The 26,827-nt window shown below is 35.7% G+C and overlaps 1 protein-coding gene across 1 annotated transcript in view; it reads left to right on the top strand.

Annotated features, from left to right (window-relative positions):
* Positions 1–3,516: 3,516 nt before the first annotated feature.
* Positions 3,517–26,827, top strand: part of TACR3 (tachykinin receptor 3) — a 61,046-nt gene continuing 37,735 nt past the window's right edge. Inside the window, exon 1 of the mRNA XM_004269618.2 lies at positions 3,517–4,249. Within this exon, the coding sequence (XP_004269666.2) occupies positions 3,705–4,249 (545 nt within the window). The 5' untranslated portion in view covers positions 3,517–3,704. The remainder of the gene's footprint in view (positions 4,250–26,827) is intronic.

Here is a 26,827-nt window from a genome sequence, read left to right as displayed (position 1 = left end):
TGAAATTCTACCCTGATATGTTTATTTTTAGGAGGCCTGTTAAAATAAAAATACAAGCATGAAATATGCCAGATCGTTTCCTGAGTTGTAAAAGAGGAAAAAATAATTAATATATGACCAGCATCCAATCTATTAATATAAATTGTAGTAAATTACTGGCGCACATCACCAGTATGTATTCTAAGCAAAAATATGGAGAGTAAATAACATTTGGAAGAAATGTAATCTATTATGCATAATAAAATAGGCAAACATTTCTTGGTCATTAGGAATAAACTGCAAGCACTCACATAAATGATCATAATTTGTATTACAATTATTCAGTGAAACCAAGATTTACACACTATTATCTAAAACCTATTAATGTCTCCTAGGATACCATGCTTGGCTTATTTTCCAGGATCCTCACACATTTCCATAGGTGCATACTCACACACAATCCCAGGTTTTAAATGTGGGAGTACAGGATTCTCTCTAAGTTACCTTCTAGTGGGTTAACATTTTCTCAGCCTCCCTGCTCCTTTCCTCAGTGGTCCAAGGCTAAGGCTTTTGGAGTTCTTACGGTAAGTGAAAGAGGGTGAGAAAGAATTAGGAAAGAAGAAGAGTAGGCTCAGATAAGAGCAAGATTCAGATTCTGGAGCTACTATGGCCAGATTATTCGCCAAATTCTCTTAGTTGGGAAACTTCCTCCTTAACCATTATCTCCTAAACCTTCCCGTTTTTCAAGGCATAAGTTTCTGCTGAGTCTATCTTTCTGGCACTTCATTTTATGTTTTAAGCGAAGTTAACAGAATCCAGTAGACACACATCCTCCTACTTAGTTACGTACTCCCATTTTTCTCTGCATCTTCCTATTCTACTACCCTTAACACTTGCTTTAATGTCAAAAACACTACTGGACTACAGGCTCCATGAGGACAGGGTTTGTATCTGGCTGTCTCATTGCTACATCCCTAGTATTTGGTACAGATTTGGAAGGAAGTACACGCAATACACATTGAAGGAATGACTGAAGCAACGCATAAACAGTAACTACTCTACTGGGACACAGGGAAAGTCTCTCTACGTAAGGCAGATCTAAAAGGAAAGCCATGAGCTGGATCCCTCTCTTCCTCTGAAAGAAAACAACTGTTTAAACGCCTTTCATTGTAACTTCTTCTAATTCTATCACCAATCAATTTTTGTCATATCTTCTACTCATGTTTAAGTCCAATGAGGACAAAATCACAACTTATAATGCTCTGTATGGATAAGTAAAACAGCAGTGTAAACTGAATAGATTTCCACACCACTAAGTTTACAACTGTAAATATTTGATCAAAATATGCATAATTACCAAACCACATCATGACCCATTTCCTAATCTTGATAAATGGTGTGTTTCATACAAAGGAATTTTTTTTAACAATTATCCATTGATTTCATTAGGGAAGAAAGAGGCTTTCACTTGTAACTCAAGTAATTCCCCAAGATGGTGAATTAACAGAAAGAAGTAATTTGCCTTTCAAAAGAAAATGATTTAATTTAGAATAAGCAGGAAGTGTGGAGTCTGTTAACTTATGATTTATCACATGTTTTTGCAGGTCTTTCTGGGAAGAAATAGCAAATAATAACCTTTGATAATTATCATTTTCAGCATGCATTTATTTTGAAGTAGGGTTGTGTCCACAGAATTATTATCAGGTTGCCTGAAACTTACTTATGTACACTACCTTTTTGTCATAAGAACTATAAGAAGGAAACTATTATTCATTACCAATCACCCTAAGTCCACTTATGCAATAATCTGGGTTTTTAAAGAATAGGTACTTAACTGGGAAACTAAAGAATACAGTGTTCAGAAATCACAAGCTACTTTCTCTTGAAGCAAATAAAACTTGCTCTCCAATACATCTTACCTGAAAATGTTTAGATGAAATGCACATTGTAACAAGAGAGAAGGGCACTAACATTTATTGAGGTCTCCCTCCTGTCTGGTATTGTCGAAAGGCTGTTGAAACTACTCATTGCCATCATTACCCTGAAAATTAGATTTTTAAAAACATCTTCATTTTCAAGTGAGGAAATCAAAGCTCAAAGAGTTCAAGTGGGGGGGGGAAGAGTTCAAGTGTTTTGGGGGGATTGCTAAAATACATGTAACCCTAAATCTCTTCTCACCTGCCCCTCAAGAGACTAATAAAAGACAGTCTGGCCCCAGAACAGCTTTTTTTTTTTTTTGTGGTATGCGGGCCTCTCATTGTTGTGGCCTCTCCAGATGCGGAGCACAGGCTCCGGACGCGCAGGCTCAGCGGCCATGGCTCACGGGTCTAGCCGCTCCGCGGCATGTGGGATCTTCCCAGACCGGGGCACGAATTCGTGTCCCCTGCATCGGCAGGCGGACTCTCAACCACTGTGCCACCAGGGAAGCCCCCCAGAACATCTTGATAAATTGTCTGTGAGATCCACCTAAGCATAGGCTCCAGCTTGCACTCCACAGAACACTCCAGCTCACCTGCTCTCACACAAAGCTCAGAAGTCAGGCCTGCCTCTCTGCCCAGGAAATTAAGGTTATTCTTGCATCCTCATCAGTTTGTCCTCATGGTCAGGCCCTGAAAACTAAGGCTCCAAATGTCCAAAACCGTATAGCCATGTGTATGTATTTAGATTGCTTACAGGATACTTTCATCCCAGAGCAATGAAGAAATTCAAGTCTTGTCCTTGTGTTTCAAGAAAATCTACATCTTGGAATCTCTGATTTACCCTCATTGTTTTATGGCATTCCAACCTGAGCAGAATCCTCCAGGAAAAACCATAGTCTCTCTCTGCCTGGGGGAGAGAAGGGGTCGGATTTCTGGTGATAGAGATTAGAAGAGGGGAAATGGGTGGATTTGGGAAGGGGGAGCGAGAAGAAACGGGATCTGAGAAGGGAGAATAGAAACACACCAGCAGAAAGTTGAGTGAAATTCCAAAAACCAGTGGCACCTAACAAAGCGCGCGGCTCTCGGTGCCCACAGTCCGCAGTAGGCTGCACCCACACATGCTCTAGCCCTAGCTGAAAAATCTCCGGGGACCGTGCCTTTGCTTTACGGGTGAATGGTTAAACTGGTTTAGAAAAGAATAGTCCACAGTAAATGTCTGAAAGCAGGGACCTCAGCAAACTACCTTGAAGTTAAAAGACGAAAAACAATCTTGTAATGATTTTACGTATGAGAAAGTGCAGCCCTTCCTTCAGTGTATCAACCCGCCGAGTAGCGAATGAATGAAACCCAAAGGGCGGGGGTGGAGGAAAGGAGGGCAATCTTATTCCAAGAAGGGGCTCGTCAGTTCCGCACAACGTCACGGAAGCAGGGCACTATAACAAACTATAAAGCTCGCAGCAGCCCCCGATCCTCAGCGCTCCAGCCGGTGCCCGGGAACTCGCGCAGGGGCGACCCCGGAGTTCTCCGCGGGCGACAGCCCTTAGCATCTCTTTTTCGAACTGTCTCATCCTGCCTGCCTGCTAGGTTCACAGACTCCTCGGGGAAAGTGCCTCCCTTCTCCCCATCACCTGCAGGTTCAAAGCATACCTTAACCAGAAAGGGCTGTGGGTACCTTTCTACCCCGCTTTCGGGCGGGGCTGAGGTCCACTGAGCAGCAAGCTACCGGGAAGCAGAGAAGAACTTCGAGGGAGACTGCCCGGGCGGGCAGTGGTTGAGTGAGGGGAACCGGGTTGCCGACCCATCGCTATGGCCTCGCTCCCCGTAGCCGCGAACTGGACGGACGAGGGAACAGCGGGTGCGGACGCCGGGAACCCGAGTGCCGCGCTCGAGGCTGGGGCAGCCACGGCAGAGGCTGACCCCGAGTGGCTGCAACTGCTAGCCCAAGCCGGCAATCTTTCCGCTTCCTCCTCCACGCTGGGACTGGCCGCGGCCTCCGCGGCGCCTTCGCAGTTCCGGGCCAACCTCACCAACCAGTTCGTGCAGCCGTCTTGGCGCATTGCGCTCTGGTCCCTAGCGTACGGCGTGGTGGTGGCCGTGGCGGTCTTCGGGAATCTCATCGTCATCTGGATCATCCTGGCCCACAAGCGCATGCGGACCGTCACCAACTACTTCCTCGTGAACTTGGCTTTCTCCGACGCCTCCATGGCCGCCTTCAACACCTTGGTCAACTTCATCTATGCGCTTCACAGCGAGTGGTACTTCGGCGCCAACTACTGTCGCTTCCAGAACTTCTTTCCTATCACAGCGGTGTTCGCCAGCATCTACTCTATGACGGCCATTGCAGTGGACAGGTGAGGAGAAGACCGGGAGGGAGGAAGAGGGGGAGGGAGAGAGGAGCTGGGAGGTGGGATAAGGTTACAAAGGAAATGGTGACAAAATGGGTTTGATAAAAGGAAAGGGACCAGTTAAAAGTTCTTGAAGAAAGGAGGTCACTAACCCATTTGTAGTCTTCTAATGGCTGAACTGGTTTCTGCTTCTATGGCCTCCCCACTCCCACCCTAATCCCCCTGATCCCCATTAAGGGCATCTAGAAGGACTGAAGAAGGTGAATGAGAGAGATGGGGAAAATCTGTCATTCCAAGTAGGGCAAACTCAGCTAGAAACGCTTAGTACTCGCACATTTTCTCAGATGGCTTCAAGCAATTGCCACAAAAATTATGTTATCTGTAAAATGTACTTTTTGGCTTTCCTTCTGTCAGTCGTTATTCTGTCAGAGAAATGAATGATAAGTCACCCTTCTCCTCCCTCTGGTTTGCTGGTCCATCCCCTTACCCATCCTTGACCCAAGGCCAACACTGGTTTGGTCTCCCAGTTATGGAGGATCCATCAGAGGCAATAAGCTCCCTCCAAATGATTGCCGTCAGCTAGCAGTTTCCACAGTGTTTCAGGTAGATTTCACTTTCAGTAATCTGTGAAGGCCATGAGATGGGTAAACCCTGTGTCTGGAAGATGGCATCCAAATCATTCAGATGATGGGCAACAAAAAGCCCAAAGAATAAGTGGTTAAGAAATGAGGCACACCAGGCTTCCCTGCTGGCGCAGTGGTTGAGAGTCCGCCTGCCGATGTAGGGGACACGGGTTCGTGCTCCGGTCCGGGAAGATCCCACATGCCGCAGAGCGGCTGGGCCCGTGAGCCATGGCCACTGAGCCTGAGCGTCCGGAACCTGTGCTCCGCAACGGAGAGGCCACAATAGTGAGAGGCCCGCGTAGCGCAAAAAAAAAAAAAAAAAAGAAGAAGAAGAAGAAGAAATGAGGCACACCGCTTTATAACTGTTGAAGATAATCTTTTAGAATGTCCCCCCATCTACAGTGGGGATTCTGAGATTCTCAAGCAATTTTAAGAAGCTGGAGAGACCTCCAACAGTTGTCCTCGGGTTCCAGTTTATGAAATTTCTGTGTGTTTTTTTTCTTTCTCATATTGAACATTATGGACTATGCATACTGTGTTAACACAATGGTAAACCTCTACCTGTCACTGATAGTTACATTTTAATTCAATGTTATGCTAAAAAAGAAACACACCAGTTGATTTTAGTCTTCATTTTATGATTGGCAGCTTGCAAGGGGGATGCATGGAGGCCGGGGGAGGGGGTTGAAGTCACTTTAACTTCAAGTAACAATGTCCTCATCTGTGAAAATTAAAAAAAAAACACTTTTTTTCTATATTAACGAACTTGTTCAAAGTAAAATGAGGCTTAATATTAATTCTTACTACATTAAGCCACGATTATGAGAAAAAAATAAGAAAAAACTACTTTTTTTTTCCGTAAGTCCATCCTCTGTGTTTACTATTTTGAAATAGTGATCATAGAGGTCTTGATGAAATAAAGCTTTAGAAACAATTTTCAAATGCCACGCCCAGGGGGTTAAATTGAAGGAGCAGTGGTTAGTTGCCACTAACTAGGATAAGTAAGCATAAAACCACAGTTTAAAAGCCTCTGAGGCCTTTCCTGGTGGCGCAGTGGTTGAGAGTCCGCCTGCCGATGCAGGGGATACGAGTTTGTGCCCCGGTCCGGGAAGATCCCACATGCAGCGGAGCGGCTAGACCCGTGAGCCATGGCCGCTGAATCTGCGCGTCAGGAGCCTGTGCTCCGCAACAGGAGAGGCCACAACAGTGAGAGGCCCGCGTATCGGGGAAAAAAAAAAAAAAAAGCCTCTGAAACTGCCAATCTTCCTTTCCCCTTTATCTCTGATTTTCCACAAGTATCTCACCCCTTCATTTTTGTAGGGACAGAGGTGAGTACAAAAAGAAATAAAATTAATTAAATAAAATTAATTAATAAAATTAACAAGTGAAATTGCCTCTAATCTCGCTCTACTTTATATATAACACATCTTACATATATATTACCTATGTTTTAATTGAGAATGCAGGTGTTAGAAAATTAATAGAACAGTTTATAATAGAAATATTATATTTTTAAAAATGTATGGCATATCCCACTTGACATACAGGGATATTAGAAAATAGAAAATATTTTCTTCCATTTTCTAAGCACATTTTTGAAGTTAAGTTAGAAACTCTAGGAAGGTTTATTAACATATGGTAAGGGACAATTTCAGGGCATAGGGTCCAGTATTGATTAAAATATTTAAAGAATTTTTTAAGTGACAGTCACTGTTTTTTACCTGGAAACCTTAAGGAAGTAATTTAATATGTTTTATTTAATAATTCAAAAGCATTAACAAACACAGCAAAAAATACTTTATATTCTTCAAACCCAGGGACACCTGACATAAATAATTAGTAAAATAAATATTTAATCTAACTGAAGTAAGTTATATTTTTAGCCAAATAGATAAAAAGTTATCTTATATGCTATACTTTAAAAATTTTGCTTCTCATAAAGCTGTTATGCAAAGTATTCATAGAACCTCTATTTCTTTTGAAGCTTATTATGGACAGATAAAAATATATAGTCATAAAAAATCATAAGGCCTGAATGTGGTAACAAATTATCTAAATGTATTGTGGTAAATTTTACCATTGCTTTAAATATTATGGTTATAAATACTTCGGTAAATTTTTTTAAAAAACATCTTTATCAGTCTTTAATTCTAGTGCCTGAGCCAATCTCCTCATTCCTCTCTACTTTAGGGAGAGCCACTGCCCATGCAGTTATATTCTTTATTACAATAAGACTTGACTCATTATTTAGCCCAGATGATAAACTGCATGAGCTTAGCCCAAGGTACACTGGTTTACATTTGTATTCTTTGCAAAACAGTAACTAAAACTATGCTTTGGAAAAGATTACTTTTAGAAAATTTTTTATGAATCTTTAGCTCCTTTTACAATTCGTAGTTATTATTCAAGGATTTTAAAATATCCCATTTGCAGTCACTAAAATTACTGCTGTAGTGTGCTGTGAAAGTTCGATTAAAACTATCAAACAAATTCAAATTCAAGTGAAAATTCTTATAAAATTAATCCTGAGTACATAATGAAAGCAATAAATGTGTATTAATTGAATGACTGAAACATAAAATTATCACAAAGTAAGGTGAAATCAGAAGTGTCTCTTAGATAACTAGCAGAACTCCAGTTGATATCAACGTTACATTAACAACACTGGGAGAAAAAGGAGTTTATATCATATTTAACAGACACAGTATAAAAAATGCTGAATATATAACATATTCTTACACACTAATAAAAATATATATCTCTAATATAAAAAGAACAAAAGTAACAAACAATTCACAAAAGAAGAAATAAAAGTGTCTGACAAACATTAAATTATGGATTGCTTATATTCTGTATCTCCATTTTTCACCTGTTATTTGCTTCTCAAGACATTCAAATCTGAACTCTTTTCCCAACACTCTACCCAAAGAGCCTTATTGAGAAATCCAGTGAGCATGTTAATCCTCGACTTCCTTGACCTTTTAGTAGTATTCCTCACAGGTGGCTATTGCCTCTTGGCTTCCACTGTCCTGATCACCTCCTACCCCCTCAGCCTCTCTTCCATGGCATTATTAATTCTCAATAATTAGAATTATTTCTAATTCTCTGCCTCTATGTAGTAATTAAATGCATAGGTTCCACAATACCAAATCCTGGACCTGATTTTGTCCTTACTTTATTCTCTATTTCTAAGTGATCTCATTCAAACCCACAGCTTCATTTTTCACTTTTGAATGAACAGTTTCCATTTTTTCTATTATCTAATTGGTTTTCCTTTGAATTATAGAAGACACATAACAATCCATACAATAAAGTAGACAAATATAAATGAATGAAAAATTAAAACTGGAAAAAATAGAAAGGGAGAAAATAGAAACAAGATGGGAGTGAAGTTATAACATGGACATTCAGGTCAAAGAGTCCCAATCATTTATGAAAGTTAAGCTTCAAATATGTCTCTGAGCCTCTTAGTGAACAAACAAAAAAGGAAATAAAATCAGTAAATTTGTTTACACTGCCTGTATAAACAATATATACACATTCCTTAAGGGCTTAGGAATTTCTGATATTTGAGTTTCAAGAAATTCTTTGTATGGGTAATTAAGAGGACAGTGTCCTCAACCACAGTGTCATAAATGCAAAAGAAGATTTCCCATAGGTGTTTGCTTAGCATTCCTCTGAGTAGGCCAAAGACATATGCCAAAGCAGAACTCAGTGAATGATATTCTCAGGGTAAAACCTCTATCTGAGCACAGTTTCCAGATGGTCTGGTTTGTTGCATTGAAAAAACTACAAAAAAGGATAAAATGTATTTCCTCCAAAAGTATTTTTTTCCACCTGAACTTTGGATATAGCTTGAGAATCAGATAATTCAAAGTTGTAACATATGGCAAAAGCTCTACAAATCATTCTCATTCCAGTCCCCAGTCTCTGATCCTGATCCATCCTCTATACCAGTCTCTTACTGAAACTTATTTTCCCCTCATGCATTATAAGGATCATACATGCACAGTGAAAACAATTAAAAATAGAAATATTAGAAAGTTAAATTTACCTGTAATTGTCCTACACCCCAAATATAGCCTATCTATGATCTTCATGTTCACATTTCAACTCTCCCTTCATTTTTTGTGATATGTATATCTCACATATTACATTACGTACATGAATAAATAAAGATATATTTTTTAATTACTAAAATAGTGCCACATTTTCATGTCATTTTAAATTTACCATACAGGGTCATTAAAATTTATTGAACAAATTATAAATCTTGGACATTATATGTTATGAAGATATAGATGTTTATCTTACTCTATAACATTTTTACTTTGTTTAAATTACAGTAAGTACACATATAAGATAGAAATAATACATACATATGTTTTAAAACTCAAAAAGTAAATGGATCACCAGCTTAAAATCCTCTAAACCGTCTTTGAGCTCTGCTCGTGTACCTGACATTTCTACTTGGGGTCTGAAAAGCTCCTCAAACTCCTCCAAACCCATTATCTTACCTCCAAACCTCTTCCTCTTCCAGTGTTCCCCATTTCAATAAACAGTACAAGCATCCATTCAGTTGTTCAAATAGCTCCCAATCTATTACCTTCTTTCTGACTCTACCCCCACTTCCCTAGTCCAAGCTACTATCATATCTTTCTTGGACTACTAAAAACACCTCTTAATTGGTCTCCCCACATCCAATCTTAATCCACCTTAGTATATATAAGAAGATGTTTCTGCACGCCTACTTAATGCTACAATGTTTTCCCATTGCTGTTATGAGAAGAAGAATATTCTTAATCCAGATAATAATACCTTGGATAGCCTGGTTCCTTGACCTGTCCAACTTCAACTCATACTATACCTCAACTTCCTAATCTTTGTTCTAGCCACTCTGATCCTCTTTCAAGTCCCTAAATGTGTGATGCTATCTTTTTGCCACAAAGCCCTTAAACACAGTTTTCCTTCTGTCTCAAATTCCCTTCTGCCCATTCCTCATTAGTTGAACATACTCCTCATTTAGATAACAGCTTGAATCTCATTTCACAGGGAAACGTTCCATAAGCCTCCCAATTTAAATTAAATGTCACTTTGTAGATTCTCTTAGCACATGTTAGACATAGCATTTTTATATATTAAATTAAGAATACTTGATTAATAATTTCCTCTAATAAACTTATAAACATCATAAAGACAAGTTCCCTCTGTTCTTAGTCTTTATTGTATCCTTATGCCTATCATACTGTTTTGCACATGGTAAGCACACAATCCAGATTCCTGAATAAAAGAATCATAAAAGTAATCAAATAAAAATTAAAGTGATGAGATATAACTTTTTTCCATTAAAATCGGCAGAGATTGCTAAGTTGTAGTAAACATGGCATTTTAACACATGATTTTAGATTGAACCATATGTAATTGCCAGTTTTTAATAGTTTAAAATGTCAATTAATATTTCATATGGTTTAATCTAACAGTTGGGTATATATTGTCAAAAATCTTTCAGGGTGCAATTTTCCAACATGTTCAAAGATATTTTTCAAATCAAAATTCAAAGACCTGAAAACAACTAAAAAGCTCAACAAAAAGAAATGAATGATGAGGCATCTAAAAATGAAATTCTATGTAGAAATTTTAAAATTACATTTGAATATAACATCAGTTCTTTCAAGTCTCTAGGCACATGTATATAAATGTGCTAACATTAACATGCATATCCAAAATTTTTTAATCTTTTTATAACCTTTGCTTATAAACCATTTCTTGCTAGTCTCCAATTATTTCTTGCTAGTCTCCAATTAGGAAAGTCTGATGAGATTTCATCAGTAGTCCTCCTTAGCACTTCCATTCTCCTCACCATACCCTGGCCAGAGAGAGAGACAGAAAGAAAGAAACAGCAATGTCAGCACTTTGGTACAGAACATAATAGTGTCTCTGGAAGAAGCCATGCCTTTCTCCAGTTGTTTTGGGCATATTGCATCCAAATCTGCAGAAGTCATAAATTACAAACTGCCCTCTGCCTGAAGTTTTTGTGATGTCTATTTGTGTTCCAAATAGAATTTGGAGGAATTATCTTGTCCCTAATCTTTGCTCCATTAACAAATTCTTAAAGACCAGTGTTCCTTCATCTCCTACTTGCAACTCTCTCTCCCTGGGGCTCAGCTCTAAACCACATGTCCAGGATGAGGAATTGTTTCCCTACTTCCCTATGCCTCATTGCTTTGAGAATACACCATTCTTACTGAGACTTGCTCACTGGTATGTTGGATAAATGGTGCAAAATATACAACTGGGGTTTGAAGCCCCACCACTTCATTAGACATAGTCAGAGTCTGAATCCCACTTTAGACTCAGCAGGATCTCTAACACACGATGAATTTTTAGACTATGGATTTAACAGTCTGATATAATTCTGTATGTGCAATAAGGTAGATATAGATTTGATTTTCTCTGAATGCTGAGATTTGGGGTAATTTTGTTTTCCTTTATACTTTTCCTTTTCTAATTATCTACAATAAAATGTACTGCTTTTACATGAAACAAAATACATTGCTAATTAATTAAAGTTCTGAAGACGGATGGTGGTGATGGTTGCACAATAATGTGAATGTACCACTGAACTGTACACTTAAAAATAGTTACAATGGTAAATTTTATGTTTGGTATATTTTATCACTATAAAAATTTTTAAATATTAATTAAATAAATAAATACTGTTTAAGGACCTAATAATGACTCTGAGATACACGCTAAAGAGTTTAGACTCAAGGAGAGAACAACTTGATTAAACTTTGTATAGATTTTTAGTGATAGATGTTTTATGGAAACATTTTTAACACACTTTCTAGGCTAATTTAGAAATCATGAAGACATCTCTGGCAAAAGAGTACCTTAACATTACAATGGATTATTTTGTAAACTGTGAAATCTTTTCCCCAGGAATTATGTAAAGATATCACACCTATGTGGAGTAATTTAGAAGACTGCCTAAAGATACAGGGATAAATTAGCTCAGTATTTCTATTATTTAGTCTGGTATATGACAAAAGTTTTTAAATATTTGCTTAAGAAGTCCCCCATTTTGAGTTTGTATTATTATCTATGACTTTTTTTACCTTCAAATCTGCCCAAGTATCAAGGTTATTTAAATTTTTCTTTTACGCATGCCTGTAAGTAAGGAAAATGTGTATCTGATTTTATCACTAAGCAACAAAGGGCTCAATTGTGCTCTGGAGCTGATTGATACTTGTTAGAGGGAATCAATTGCGCACATTTCTTCTCAACTCTGCATTTAGTGATGTTACTTTGGTAGCTTGAAATCATGGTAGGAGTATTTACACCACAGAAATTTTCAAATGCTAGAAGTCATGAGTTTTGTTTTGTTTCTGTGGTTTTTTTTTCCTTAGAGTGCTTGTGGTTAAACATTTACCAGCACACAAATCACTATATTTGTAGTCATTCACTCAATAGCTATTTCTTAAGTACCTTCTAAGTATTAACATTGTATAGATATGGGGCACACTGGAATAAACAAGACAAACATGTCCCATATCCTAATGAAACTGTAATTAATATTTTCACTTGAATTCCTCAGTTGTAGTCCACCAGAGTCCTAAATCCAATAATCTATTGAACTTCAACATCTGAAAGTTTAATAAGCATCTCAGAATTTACATGCTCCAAACAAAGTTCCTGATTTTCCTCTGAAACTTACTCCTCCTACAATCTTCTGAGGTCAAAAATCTGAACCCTAGGTCAGAACTCTTGGAAGTATTCTCACTCATCTCTTCTTTCATACTCTATGTCCAATCAATCAGAAAATCTAATCACTTTTACTTTCAAAATATATGTAGAATCTAATCACTCCTTAAGATGTCTATCGTTGCCTCTCTAGTCCAAGTCAATATCATTTCTCACCTAACTGGTTTCCCTACCCCTGCTTTTGTTCCCCTTTGGTTTGTTCTCAATGCAACAATCAGAGAGATCCTGTAATGTGTCAGATAATATATCCCCTCTACAAATCCTCCAATGGCACCTCAGTTCTCTCAGGGTAGAAATCAAAGTTCCTACAACGGTCTATAAGAATTTATAGTAACTGGTTCTTTGTTACTTTCCAACCTTATATCCTACTACTTACACTCCACTGCTCTGCTCCACCATCACTGCTTTCCTCTGTTACATCAATATACTAAGCGTGTTTCCACCTCAGGATCTTACACTCTGTGTGAAACACTCTTACTCCAGACATATTGTTCATTACCTGTACTACTTCTGGACCCTGACTACTCTATTTGAAGTTGCTTTAAATTTTTCTTTACCACATGTATCACCTTCTAATATACTATATAATTAGCTCATCTGCAATGTTTATTGTTTTTTGTATGTCTGCCCTACTGGATTCTAAGTTCCATGAGGACAAGGCTAGACCTGTGTCTCAACTGAGTAAATGAAGAATAGATAGAGTCTATGGTAACTGGGAACACATAGCAGGGGAAAGCACATTTATAGTGTTAGAGCAGTAAAACACAGAAATGTAGAAGCATTTTTTAAGTTCCTTATTTTATAGAAGTATAGAAAATATCTCCTAATAAATTGGCTATGAGTAGTTACTATTTAAATAAAAACATTTAAAATATTCTATACAACCTAATATGTGATTATCATACTAAACTGTATCATCTATAAAGAAAATGATTAGGAGATTTTCAAATGAGCATAGGAAACAATTTTGAAGAAATTAAAAACTCACAAATTGAGTGTTTATGTTGAATAAGTACTATTAATCACAATTCAGAATTCTTAGATGAATAAACTTACTGAATTTAAAAGACGTCACAGTGCCATATGTATTGATTTTTATACCTTCAAATTAAATAAATATATGAAGGCCGTTTTCCCCATTAAGTTAACTACGTGGTATAAAATAAATTCAAAACTCTTAAACTTACATCATGTTTTCATTAACTTAAAATGTTTTACTCCTAAAATAAAAATATTTTCAGTATCTCTTCAACAAAGATTTACATAAGCTAAATTTCATGTTGAAGGCTGTGGTATTTCACAAACAAACTAGTATAATAATATTTTTTAAATAATAGAGTACAATGCTTTCCTATGTAAGAAATTACTGACAATCCCTATTGACCAGTCACAAAACCATTGATGAGACTATCTTTAATGAACAAGAATGAAACTGAATAAGGTCTCCTTAGAAACATATAAAAGGACACCATTTTAAAGTTTTAGCAGCTCAAAAATAGAACACATATGCCAAAGAACACACACACACATAACCAATTCTATGCATGCACAATTCAATACACGCAATCCTTGCTTTGCACAAATTTCAGTTACCAAGATGATTTATTTATATAACACCAGTCCCCTCAACAGCATGGCTCAAGTTTTTCTTACCATGTCACATTAACTGTGAGTACTTGCATAATGTAAAAAATTATCTGCTAGCTCTTCAGCTCTCATGAATCACTCCACAAATAACAGATGTACTTCATAATCAGTGACCAATCATATTCCTATTTTTCAAAATCTGTTACTGATTGGTCACTGATTATCTTAGTCAGTTCATGCACAGACAGCAAAGCACATAGTTGCAGTGCCTCATTGTCTTTCAATGATAAACTCAAATGACACCTTAGAAAAATGGCTAATCAAGAGAAGGACTTGCCAACAAAGAGGAAGAAATAAAAAGTGATAACACTGAAAGTGAAATTCAAATCCAGTATAGGTGAAGATGAAGAAGAATAGCTGAATAAGAGAATGTTGACAGTCACTTTACAAGAGACTCTAAATATGCAGCCAGAGGAAATTAGTGAAGGTGAATTTATCAACATGAATGAGGAAGATGATAATGACAAATGTTGAAGATGTCCCAGAGGAAGAGAACTGGCAAAAATCTTCATATGAAGAAAAAAAAAAATCTCAGATACTTCACCACTTTCAAAGTTCAAGGATAAAATGTTGGAAGCTGATTCAAACTCACAAAGGAGTATAACACTCTTCCAAGGTATAGAAAACATGTTGGCTCTGTATATGTTATATGAAAGAATAAAGTAAACACTATTCAAACTACTCATGATACCTTTATATTTTTTTCTAAGACTTTATTTTTAGAGCAATTTTTGGTTAACAGCAAAATTGAGGGAAGGTACAGAGATTTCCTATATATCCTCTGCCCCCCACACTTGCATAGCCTCCCTGTTATCAACATCTCCCACCAGAGCGGTACATTTTTTACCACTGATGAACCTAACTGGCTCATCATAATCACCCAAAGTCCATAGTTTACATTAGGCTTCACTCTTGGTGTTGTACATCCGATGCATTTAGGCAAATGTGTAATGACATGTAACCATTATTATTGTCTCCTCCAGAGTATTTTCACTCCCCTGAAAATTCTCTGTGCTTTGCCTATTCAACCCTATTCCCTTGAACCCCTAGCAAATACTGATCTTTTTATTGTGTCCATAGTTTTGTCTTTTCCATAATCACATAGTTAGCATCAAACAGTATGTAGCCTTTTCAGATTGACTTCTTTCACTTAGTAATATGGATTTAAGATTTGTTAATGTTTTTTCATCGCTTGATACTAGATTTCTTTTTAGCAGTGAATATTTCATCATCTGATGTATTGGGTTGGCCAAAAGGTTCGTTTGGTTAATGAATACGTTGTTCAATAAAGTTACACATGAAAATGAAAAATGTGTCTTTTATTTTAACTTTAAACCAAACGAACTTTTTGGCCAAACCAATACCATAGTTTATTTATTCATTCATCTAATGAAGGACATCCTGGTTGCTTTCAAGTTTTGGGTAATTATGAATGAAGCTGCAGTAAACATCCATGTGCAGGGTTTTGTTTGATTTTTGTTGTTGTTTTGGTTTTTTGTGGGTTTTTGTTTTGTTTATTTTGTTTTGTTTTGTTTTGTGGACATGAATCTTCAACTCTATTTGGTAAATACCAAGGAGCACAACTGCTGCTGGATCATACGGTAATAGTATGTTTAGTTTTTTAAGAAGCAGCCAAACTGTCTTCCAAAGTGGCTGAACCATTTTGCATTCCCACTAGCAATGTATGAGAGTTTCTGTTGCTTCACATCCTTTCCAGCATCTGGTGTTATGGATATTCACCATTCTATAGGTGTGTAGTGGTATCTCATTGTTGTTTTAATTTGCATTTACCTGGTGATATATGATGTGGAGCATCTTTTTGTATGCTTATTTACTATCTGCATATCTTCTTTGGTGAGGTGTCTGTTAAGGTTTTTGGAACCTTTTGGGAACCTTATGCATATGTTAAATCTTTTGTAGTTGTCCCACAGTCCTTGGATATTCTCTTCTGTTTTTTCAGTCTTTGTTTTCTTTGCTTTTCAGTTTTTATGAATTCTACTTATATATACTCTAGCTCAGAGGTTCTTTCTTCAGCCATGCTCAGTCTACTAATAAACCCATCAAAGGCATTCTTCATTTCTGTTGCAGTGTTTTTCAACTCTAGCACTTCTTTTGGTTCTTTCTTTCTTAGGATTTCCATCTCTCTGCTTACATCGCCCAGCTATTCTTACATGCTGTCTGCTTTATCAGTTAGAGCCCTTATGATATTAATCCAGTTGTTTTAAATTCCCAGTATGATAATTCCAACATCCCTTCTATGCCTGGTTCTCATGCTTGCTTCATCTCTTCAGGTTTTGTTTTTGGGTTTTTTTTTTTGTCTTTTGATAGCTGGACATGATGCTCTGGATAAAAGGAACTGCTCTAAATAGACTGTTAGTAATGTGGTGGTGAGGTACGGAGGAAGGGGAAGCATTCTAGAGTCCTATAATTAGGTCTCAGTCATTTAGTGAGCCTATGCCTCTGTTCTGTGAACTTCACAAGTGTTTCTCATTTTTTTCCCTCCCTTTATTTTTTTTAAAAATTTTTATTGGAGTAAAGTTGATTTACAATGTTGTGTTAGTTTCAGGTGTACAGCAAAGTGAATCAGTTATACATATACATATATCCACTCTTTTTTAGATTCTTTTTCTATATAGGTCATTACAGAGTATTGAGTAGAGTTCCCTGTGCTATACAGTAAGTCCTTATTAGTTATCTGTTTTACATATAGTATAGTGTACATATATCAATCCCAATCTCCCAATTTATCCCTCCCCTGCTCTTTCCCCCCTGATAACCATAAGTTTGCTTTTTACTTCTTCTTAACAAGGACTGCCCTCAGAGGAAACTAGTTGGCCAGAGTTTAATCTGCTGGGGTATTATTGGAGTCTAACTGTCCTGAGGGGAGGATATACTCCAGTCCAGCTGCATCAGCCTTCCACTTGGGAGAAGGGAAATAGTCAACTCTAACCTACTCTAAACATCTGTCCCATCTAAAGGGAGAGAAACATCTGTGTTAAGAAGAATAGTCTCTGATGTGTTTAAAAAGTCCTTTTCCCCTTCATCCTGCTAGAAGCATGAGGGGGTGTTTCTCTGATATATCTAGTGGGATCATGGTCCAGTTCCTGGAAGTAACTCACAGGATTGTGAGGGGCCTCTGCTATATTTCCAAAATGTGTATTTAATAATCTAAGGGGAAAATGTAACATTCTATAAAGCAGGACAAAATTATTCTACCACAATTTTACTTTGTAGAAAGATCTAAATGCTCATATGCTTCCTCATTACTCTTTTATTCTGTTATTAATTTACTTGTAGAAACCTGGACAATCGTTCTGCCTTTGCTGTAACCTGTTCCATACAACTCATCCTGAGTTTCATTACCTTTGCGTAGTAATTTCCATTCATCTTCTATTTGGATATGTTTAATTTGTTAATTTTTCCATTTGCTGATTTTTAGCAGAGAACATTCTAAAGGGTTCATTCAGTAAAAACAAAAAAAGAATGAAAAACTACAAGCAACATATACGTTTCAAAAAAAATGGAAAGAATTGTTGACATAATGAATGATCCTTTATAATTACATCACATTTGTTACGTTCAAATCTTTTTTTGTCTTTACTAGTTGTTTTTGTTGTTGTTTTGTCTTCTTCTATCAGTTATTGAGAAAAGTGTGATGGCCCAACTATGATTGGGAATGTATCTCTCATTTTAGTTTTGTCCATTTTGCTTTGTATATCTTGAAGCAATATTTATACAAATCTAGGACTGTTATGCCTTCCTATGAATTTATCCCTTTTGTCATTATGAAATGTCCCTCTTTACATTTAGTAACACCTCATGCCTTAAAGCCTAATTTTTGTGATGTTTTTTGAATTTTATTTTTATACAGCAGGTTCTTATTAGTTATCTATTTTATACATATTAGTATATATATATGTCAATCCCAATCTCCCAATTCATCCCATCACCCACCCCCAGCTTTCCACTCTTGGTGTCCATATATTTGTTCTCTACATCTGTGTCTCTATTTCTGCCTTGCAAACCAGTTCATCTGTACCATTTTTCTAGATTCCACATATATGCGTTAATATACAATAGTTGTTTTTCTCTTTCTGACTTACTTCACTCTATATGACAGTCTCTAGACAATCTTTTCTTTGGTTAGTGTTTACATGGTAACCCCTTTCACACAAACATTTTAACACCAAGAATGTCTAATATGATTAGAAGTCACAAATTTGATCCCATGATGTGTGGAAATGTAAATTTTAATTACATAACTTTATTTAATTTTTAAATTAACATGTACTAAAATTGACTTTAATTAATGTACAGATTTAGGATTTTTAATGCATGAATCTATTCATGCAACAGTCACCACCATCAGGACACAAAACAATTTCATTACTACAAACAAACTCCCTCATGCTATACCTTTGTATTCATACCCACTCTCTGCCCTAAAACCTGGGAAGCACTGATTTATCTTGCTCCACTGTAGTCTTGTCTTTTGGGGAAAATATCATATTAATATAATCATACAATATGTGAACTTTGAGACTGGCTATTTTCACTCACCATAACATCTCTGAGATCTAAGTTGCTGAGTGTATCAAAAGTTTGCTCGTTTTTTATTGCTGAGGGTATTCTTTGTATGGAGGCACCAAAGTTTATTTGTTCATCCACCCTTTGCAGGGTATTTAGGTTGTTTCTAGTTTTGAACAATTATGATCTATTCATAGATCATAAACATCCATTAAAGATTTTTGTGTGAAAACAAGTTTTCCTTTCTGTAGAGTAAATGAGTAGGAGTGGGATTACTGGGTCATTTGGTAAATGTATATTTAACTTTATAAGAAATTGTGGAACTGCTTTCCACAGTGGCTATACCATGTTGTATTCATACCAACAGTGTATGAATGTTCTACTTGTTCCAGATCTTCATCAGCAATTGGTATTGTTAGTATTTTTGTTTTAATTTTAGCCATTTTAATGTGCATTTTGATGTGCTTTTAATTCACATTTCATTAATGGATATTTATATTAGACAAGTTTCATGTGCATATTTGTCATTAATGCATCTTCTTTGATGAAGTGCCTATTCAAGCCATTTGCCCATTTTTAAATTGGATTGTTTGTTTTCTTACTATTAAGATTTTATTTTTAACAGCTTTATTGAGTTATAATTTATATACCATAAAATATACTCATTTTAGGTATATGATTTAATGATTTTTAGTAAGTTTTTAGTTATGTAACCATCAACACAATTTAATTTTAGAATATTTCCATTACCTCAAAAAGAAACCTCACTTCCAATTTTGTAGTCACTCCCCATTCTATGTGCAGCCCTAGACAACCACTAAGCTATTTTCTCCTGCTACAGATTTGACTTTTCTGGAAGTTGATATAAATGGAATCATTTTATATCACATATAGTCTTTTGCATAGACTTGAAATTGTTTTCTCTGTTTTTAATTGGGTTATATGTCTTCTTATTAAATAGTGAGAGTTATTGTGTATTTTGAACACAATTCCTTTACTGGACATATTATTTGCAAATATTTCCTCCTTGTCTGTGGTTTGTCATTTTACTTTCTTCCTTGCATATTTGAAAAGCAAAAAGTTTTAATTTTCATGAAGTACAGCATATCATTTTTCTCTTTTATTGTTTGTGCTTTTGTAGTCAGTTCTAAAAATTCATTAGCTATCCCAAGGTTGTGAAAATTCATTTTTATGTTTCTTTTATGATAGTTTTATAGTTTTAGATCTCACATTTATATGTGATACATTTGGAGATTATTTTTATGTGTGGTGTGAGATAACCATATAATTTATCTTTTTGTATGTGGATATCTAATTGTCCTAGCACTGTTTGTTGAAAAAATACAATTTACCCCCATTAAATTGCCTTGGCACAGTTGTCAAAAATCAATTGAACATAAATGTAAGTGTTTATTTCCAGACTCTTGATATTTTTGCTTCACTGATCTACATGTCTATTTTTATGCCAGTACTACACTGTCTCGATTACTGTAGCCCTGTAATAAATTTTGAAATATGGAAAGTATAAGTCCTTCAACTTTGTTTTTATTATTCAAATTTTTTGACTATTCTAGAAGGTCTGTACTTCCAAATTATTTTTAAGATCAGTTTTTTAAATTCTGGAATTAGAATAGGAAGTTTTATAAGGATTCTGTTGAATTTTTCAGTCAATTTGGAAAGCATTGTCAGCTTAACAATATTGAGTCTTCCAATCCATGATCATGGACTGTCTCTCCATTTATTGAGGTCTTCTTTAATTTGTTTCAACAATGCGCTGTAGCTTTCAATGTATGTCTCAATTCTTTTATTAAATTTCTTCCTATGTTTATTAAATTATTCTTTTTGGTGCTACGGAATAGACTTTTTTGAAGTTCATTTTTAGATTGTTCATAACTAGTATATAGAAATACAATTCATTGAACTTGTATTCTGTGACCTTGCTGAACTTACTAATTCTAATGGGTTTGGGGTTTTGTGGATTCCTTAGGAAGATCATTTCATCTGCTAATAAAAACAGTATTACTTCTGTCAGTAATAAAGACAGTATTCCTGTTGAATCTGGATGCCTTTTCTTTCTTTTCTTTCTTTCTTTTTTTTGTAGTTGTTATTGTTGCTGTTGTTTGCTGTTTTTTTTCATATCTGATTTTTCTCTTTAATTATATTTTTATGATACCTTATTAAGGTAATTTGAGCACAAATTATTCAATGATAGAAAATGACAGAAAAACAATTTTAAAAATCACCTCCATTCATTCATTAATTTAGTCATACAATAAATATGCATCAGGTGCCAAATATGTGCAGTCATTATCCTAGATGCTATGAATATATTTATTATCTAAGTATATATCCAATAATTTATTATTATCCCAGTTTAGAGGTTATCTATACCTTCTTTCTTCCATTTGCACAGTTAAATAAGCATTTACATCATCACAACTTAAATACCTGCAGATTGGGTACTCCTTTTCCTTGATGGACAACATCATCTTTCTGAGTTTAAGGATAACAGAGTGGAACTGCCACAGGCCACTTCAAAAAGGAGTTTAATATGGTATAGGCCATATTAAACAAAATTGAAGGAAATTAATTCCTAGTGCACCCAAAGAACTTACAGAGTCTCCAAGTATAACATGCAACATTTCTATTTAATCATTGAACCACTGAGCACTAGTTGCCCTGACTGATGTTACATAGAAGACCTTAGTACTCTCCATACAAGAAATTCTTCTAAAAGGAGAGATTTGAAAGAGAAATAACCTATAATGCACTACCCTGATGGAACAGTTTCTGTTGAAAAGTTATAACAATATTTTAAAAAGTTTTGTTATTTTTTAATCCTTAGATCAGAATTTTGGTGTGAACTTATTTTTCTTTCTACTCTGATCACAACTAGCTAAGAACCACATTAAATAAGTTATCTTTGTTTATTTTTGTCTCGAGCTTACCACAGCAACATTTTTTAAATTCTCAAGTGTTAATTTCATTTTATTCAATATAGTTTTAGAGTGATTTAGGTTGAGTGTCTACTGTGCCTGATATTACCTAAGTCTCCTTGAATACATTGTGTTATGTAATGTCATTTTAACCTCATAATCATACTCTATGCCATGTTTATTCCCATTTAGCAAAGTTAAGAAAACTATTCCTTTTAAAAATTGTGTACACGCTTAAGTTTTTATTTGTAAACAATTATTCACCCATCCATCTGTCCAAATATTCAACAACTATTTGCAGTCACTATTCAACAATGATGTTGACTACTATAGATACTTTGTTAGGTACTACAGAACACAGAGAAGAATAAATCATACCTCCAATGAGCTAAAATCATTATGAGCATAATGCTGTTGCAGCACTGAGGAGGTAAAAACTAACTCTGCACAGAGAGAGGGAAAGAATCTACAGTGATCAGTCTGTAATCTGAGTGGAAATTAAAGGATGGTTAGAAGTTTTCCAGTCATACAACTTTAGAATAACATATGAAGCAAAAGAAAAATCACTTCAGCAAGGAAACTAGCATGTGAAAAACATGAAATTATTATCTGAGCTAGATAATGTCCATTTTTCAATTCATATCTACTCACTATCTATTCCACTCTTTTTTCTGCCCCTCCCCACCAGGCTGACTACTTCTGTAGACTGACTGTATCAATAGGGTCCCTCACTCTTGGGTCTCTTCTTGGCTTTTTCTAATGTGAGACCTCTGGAGGGGATGGGAAGAAGGAGAGTGCCTTTGGGATATATCTACCACTCTTGCCTTTCAGGATTGCTGCAAATTGGCTAAGTCTCCAGCTGTATACATATCTCTTACCAAGTGCTCCTTCCTAGGGCTTCATCTCCTCACTTCAGATTATAGGATCCTGAATTTACAGACTAAAACAATGTCTACTATGGCCAGAAGCAAACTGGAAAACAGTAAAATCTATATTATTTCAGGCAAATATTACTTAATATAATCAAATAAACATCTGAAGACTGTACTCTCTCTTCATACCAAAAATTTTAAATGTATATAAGCATGTAAAGATCCAGAAACAGAGCTTAATAAAAATTCTGCCAAAAGGAAAAATTATACCATATACCAAGAACGATTACAAAATGGAAAGGCTTAGTTACTGAGAGCAGTAAAGTTATGTCAAAAAATTCTGTTTTGCAAAAGACATCATCTTTTTGATAAAAAAGACACCTTCAATTATGTCAGGAAAAGAAGTACATGGTAAAGGACATTGGTCCTGTATTAGAGTGAAAAGGAAAACTAATAAAAGATGGCATTATAATGTGAGCTTCTGATGGATATTTCTGCGAATTTCTTCCTCTATGAAAGACAACAAAAAGTGACTTTAAAACTTGTTTAGGTGTTATGCTAATTGGAAGAGTAAAGAATCCAATCTTAGCTATTCTTTGTGAAACAGTCAGAGTAAGGAGACTCTAACGTATTTGAGAATCTATTTGGTGGGGAAAAATGGTAATGAGAAGCTCAGACAAACACCTAGGAAAATCGAGTGTGATCATATCAAAGGTATATATTTCTTTAAAGGAAGAATAAAGTACTGACACTCATTTGAGAGAGATTGTATCCTGGGTTTGATAATTTCTTCTCAAGGTCCAGAGGGTATTTATTTGACCCTAAGGATCCATTTTCTTCATGCTTACTGTTGAGAAAATTATTATTCCAGGAGAGAGTCACAGAATAGGAAACGTTGATGCCACAGTGAATTCCTAATCACCAATTTCAAATTGGTCTTCAGCAGTGCCTGGAAGTTCTACCTACCTCTTTGGTCAACTGGCTCTCCCTTTCTACAATATTTCAACATTTCTTTATTTTCCTCAATCATTAATGTAGTTCAATTTCCAGTGGTAATACTCTATTCCAAGCAGCAATCATTTCTCATCCAAACCAAAACAATAATGAGGTAACTTATCTTCTTCCTTCCATTCTTTCCCTCCTTCAATCCATTCTCCAGACTAAAATCTGATTACTCTCCCCTCCTGATTGAATCACCTCAATTACTTTCCAGAGGACAAAATTCTATAACCTGAACTACAACTTCGTTTCAAATCACTTTCCCCCTTCACTTTCAGCATTTCAATTACATTAGCCCTTAGTTCCTCAAGTGCACAATGCACCCACGCTTACCCATCAAATTGGTTTCCTAGGGCTACTGTAACAAACTGGCACAAACTGAGTAACAACAGAAATTTATGTCTCACATTTCTAGAAGCTAGAAGTCTGAAATCAAGGTGTTGGCAAGGGCCATGCTCCCTCTGAAACCTATGAGGAAATTCTGCCTTGCCCCTTCCTAACTTCTCGTGGATTGCTGGCTGTCTTTGACATTCCATGGCTTGTAGATACATCACTCAATCCTCCATCTTCATGTGGCAATCTCTGTGTGGTTCTCTGTTTCCAAAGTTCTCCTTTACACCTTATATTGAATTAGGGCCCATCATAATGACCTCATTTTAACTTGATTACCTATATAAAACTCTATTTCCACATAAGGTCACCTTCTGTGATATTGGGTGTTAGGACTTCAATGTACCTTTTTTAGGGGGACACAATTCAACCCATAAAAACCCACCATTAACATAGGAGTTTTTCACATGTTGTTTGTTCCCCCAGAAATCTTTGCAACGCTCACCCTTCTGCTACCTTGCCTAGTCACCCTTTCAAGTTTCAACCCAGAATGCTTTTCTTAGGGAAGACTGATTCACAATCTAAATGTTTTCCCCAGTAAATGCACTCACACAGCCATAAACATTGCCTTTGTAACACTTATTATATTTGTAATTTTATGTTTATTGGTGAGATTATTTGATTAGTATCTATCTACTTCACTAGACTGTGAGTTCTGTGAAGGTCATTTTTTCTCATTGTTGTATTACTACAGTATCTGGGATACTACAGTAGACATCCAAGAAATGTTGGCTGAATGAATGAATAATAGATCAGACCAGAAATGACAAAAATGTCAGCTTGAAGTTTCAAAATGTCTACTTTCACTAAAGTGTTAGTTAGTGAGAACATAAATTGACTGTTTCCATACAGTCCAACTAAAACAATATTCTACCTGTCAGGAAATAATTTCTCTAACATTAAACTAATTGACAAAAAAATCAATAAGAAATTTGTAGTTTATTTTGAATTGTCCATGCTGTAGTAGCTGTACAAGACTCTAAACTTGCTCACATCACTCAACTTCTCATTACAGTCTCAAAAAATCAGCTGTCAAAATATTCAAATAGCATTCATAAATTTCCAGGCAAGCGAAAAAGCAAAGATTATGATAAGATTGAGAAATAGTCAGTTCAGTACAACAAAATTTATTGATAAGTACTGTGTCTGACTCTGGAAACACCATAAAGCAACAGTTCAATGTAATGAGAGAAATGCTATGGTGATTTATAGTCCATCGCAATGGGAACAGAAATGACCAATCACAATTATTGCCTTTATATATTTGACTTTCATCTTTAATATTGCACATAAATGCTTTTGAATTTAGAGACAAGATGTGACTTCTGATTCTCTTCAAGTCATCTACCTTATATATTTTTCTTTCTCTCCCACAATTCCTTAAACGAGTGGTTATATTCAAAGCCATAATCTGTACCTACGTAGACTTTGAGGATTGGCAGAACTGGTTTAGAATTCCAATTCCTACCATTTGGGACATTTTTAAATACTTTACTTAATCTTTAAGCCTCAGCTTTCTTTTCTGTAAAATAGGATAATATTAGTTGATTTATTGAATTTTTCTGAATACTAAATGTATATATATGTATATATATTGTGTGCAATAAGTTGTCTGGTCATGCTTAGCAATCAATATATGTTGCTATTACCAACATAAGCATGAGAGGTGAATTTTAAACAGTTTTCAGTTTCAAACATGTGTATTTTATTTTCTTTGTATGATTCACTTTATTTCCCTAAACCAAGGTACCATTTCATGATTACTTTTTTCATATCTAACATTCACTTTTGCCTAATAGCTGTCATACATAATAAATCAAGAGTACTTTCTTTAAGTAAATTACAACTAAAGTTAACGTTATGAATAGTAGGTAGATAAGTTCCAATATATCTACTGAAGATCTAATTCTGCCTAATAGTTACAAAAGCAAAGAGCAGTAAACAAGTTAATGAATTACCCTTATTTTGAAATAGTTACATTCATAAGATTAAATGTTTTTGGTTTAAGTAATACTCATTCTTTGATAAAAATATTACCTTTGAAAATTTTTCATACATAAAAATATATTTGAGAAACACAAAATGGCCGATAGTAAAAATAATACAATTAAATAAGAATGTGTTTTATTGATAGAAATGCCAAAATATAATTCATTTGGTGTATGTTATTTTCTACTCTGAGTATTAGGCATAATTTGGCAATTAGCCATTTTATCCAATTTAAAACTGGAATTTAATTCTCCCAGACATATTCTTACTATTTTACCAAGTGCATAAAGCTTGACTTCTGTTACCATATTCAAACAGTTTCTAATTTCTCAAAAAGTTGCACTCTAGGGCTTCCCTGGTGGCGCAGTGGTTGAGAGTCCACCTTCCGATGCAGGGGACACGGGTTCGTGCCGCGATCCGGGAGGATCCCACAGCAGCTGGGCCCGTGAGCCATGGCCGCTGAGCCTGCGCGTCCGGAGCCTGTGCTCCGCAACGGGAGAGGCCCCAACAGTGAGAGGCCCGCGTACCGCAAAAAAAAAAAAAAAAAAGTTGCACTCTAAAAATCATATGTAAATATTTTTAGAGCCTTAAATATATTTTCCTATAACAATTATGTTATATATAGTTACATAGATAAATACTATGGAGATTTATATGATACAGTATGAATTCAATTTTAGCGGTAATAGGAAAGCATAGCCTCAGTCAAACTTGATTTATTCATCCTTATCTAAACCCTGAACTTGCCTCTGGATGCTTTTAAATGGCTATGTTGACAATATCCTTCTGAGGGATTCCTCATTTTGTCAATCATGTAGACATTATCCATATTAGTTG

This window comes from Orcinus orca, chromosome 4 (genome assembly GCF_937001465.1).
Source record: "Orcinus orca chromosome 4, mOrcOrc1.1, whole genome shotgun sequence".
Classification (NCBI taxonomy): Eukaryota; Metazoa; Chordata; class Mammalia; order Artiodactyla; family Delphinidae; genus Orcinus; species Orcinus orca.
Note: the sequence above shows the minus strand (reverse complement) of the source record. Positions and strands in the feature narration are given on the sequence as shown.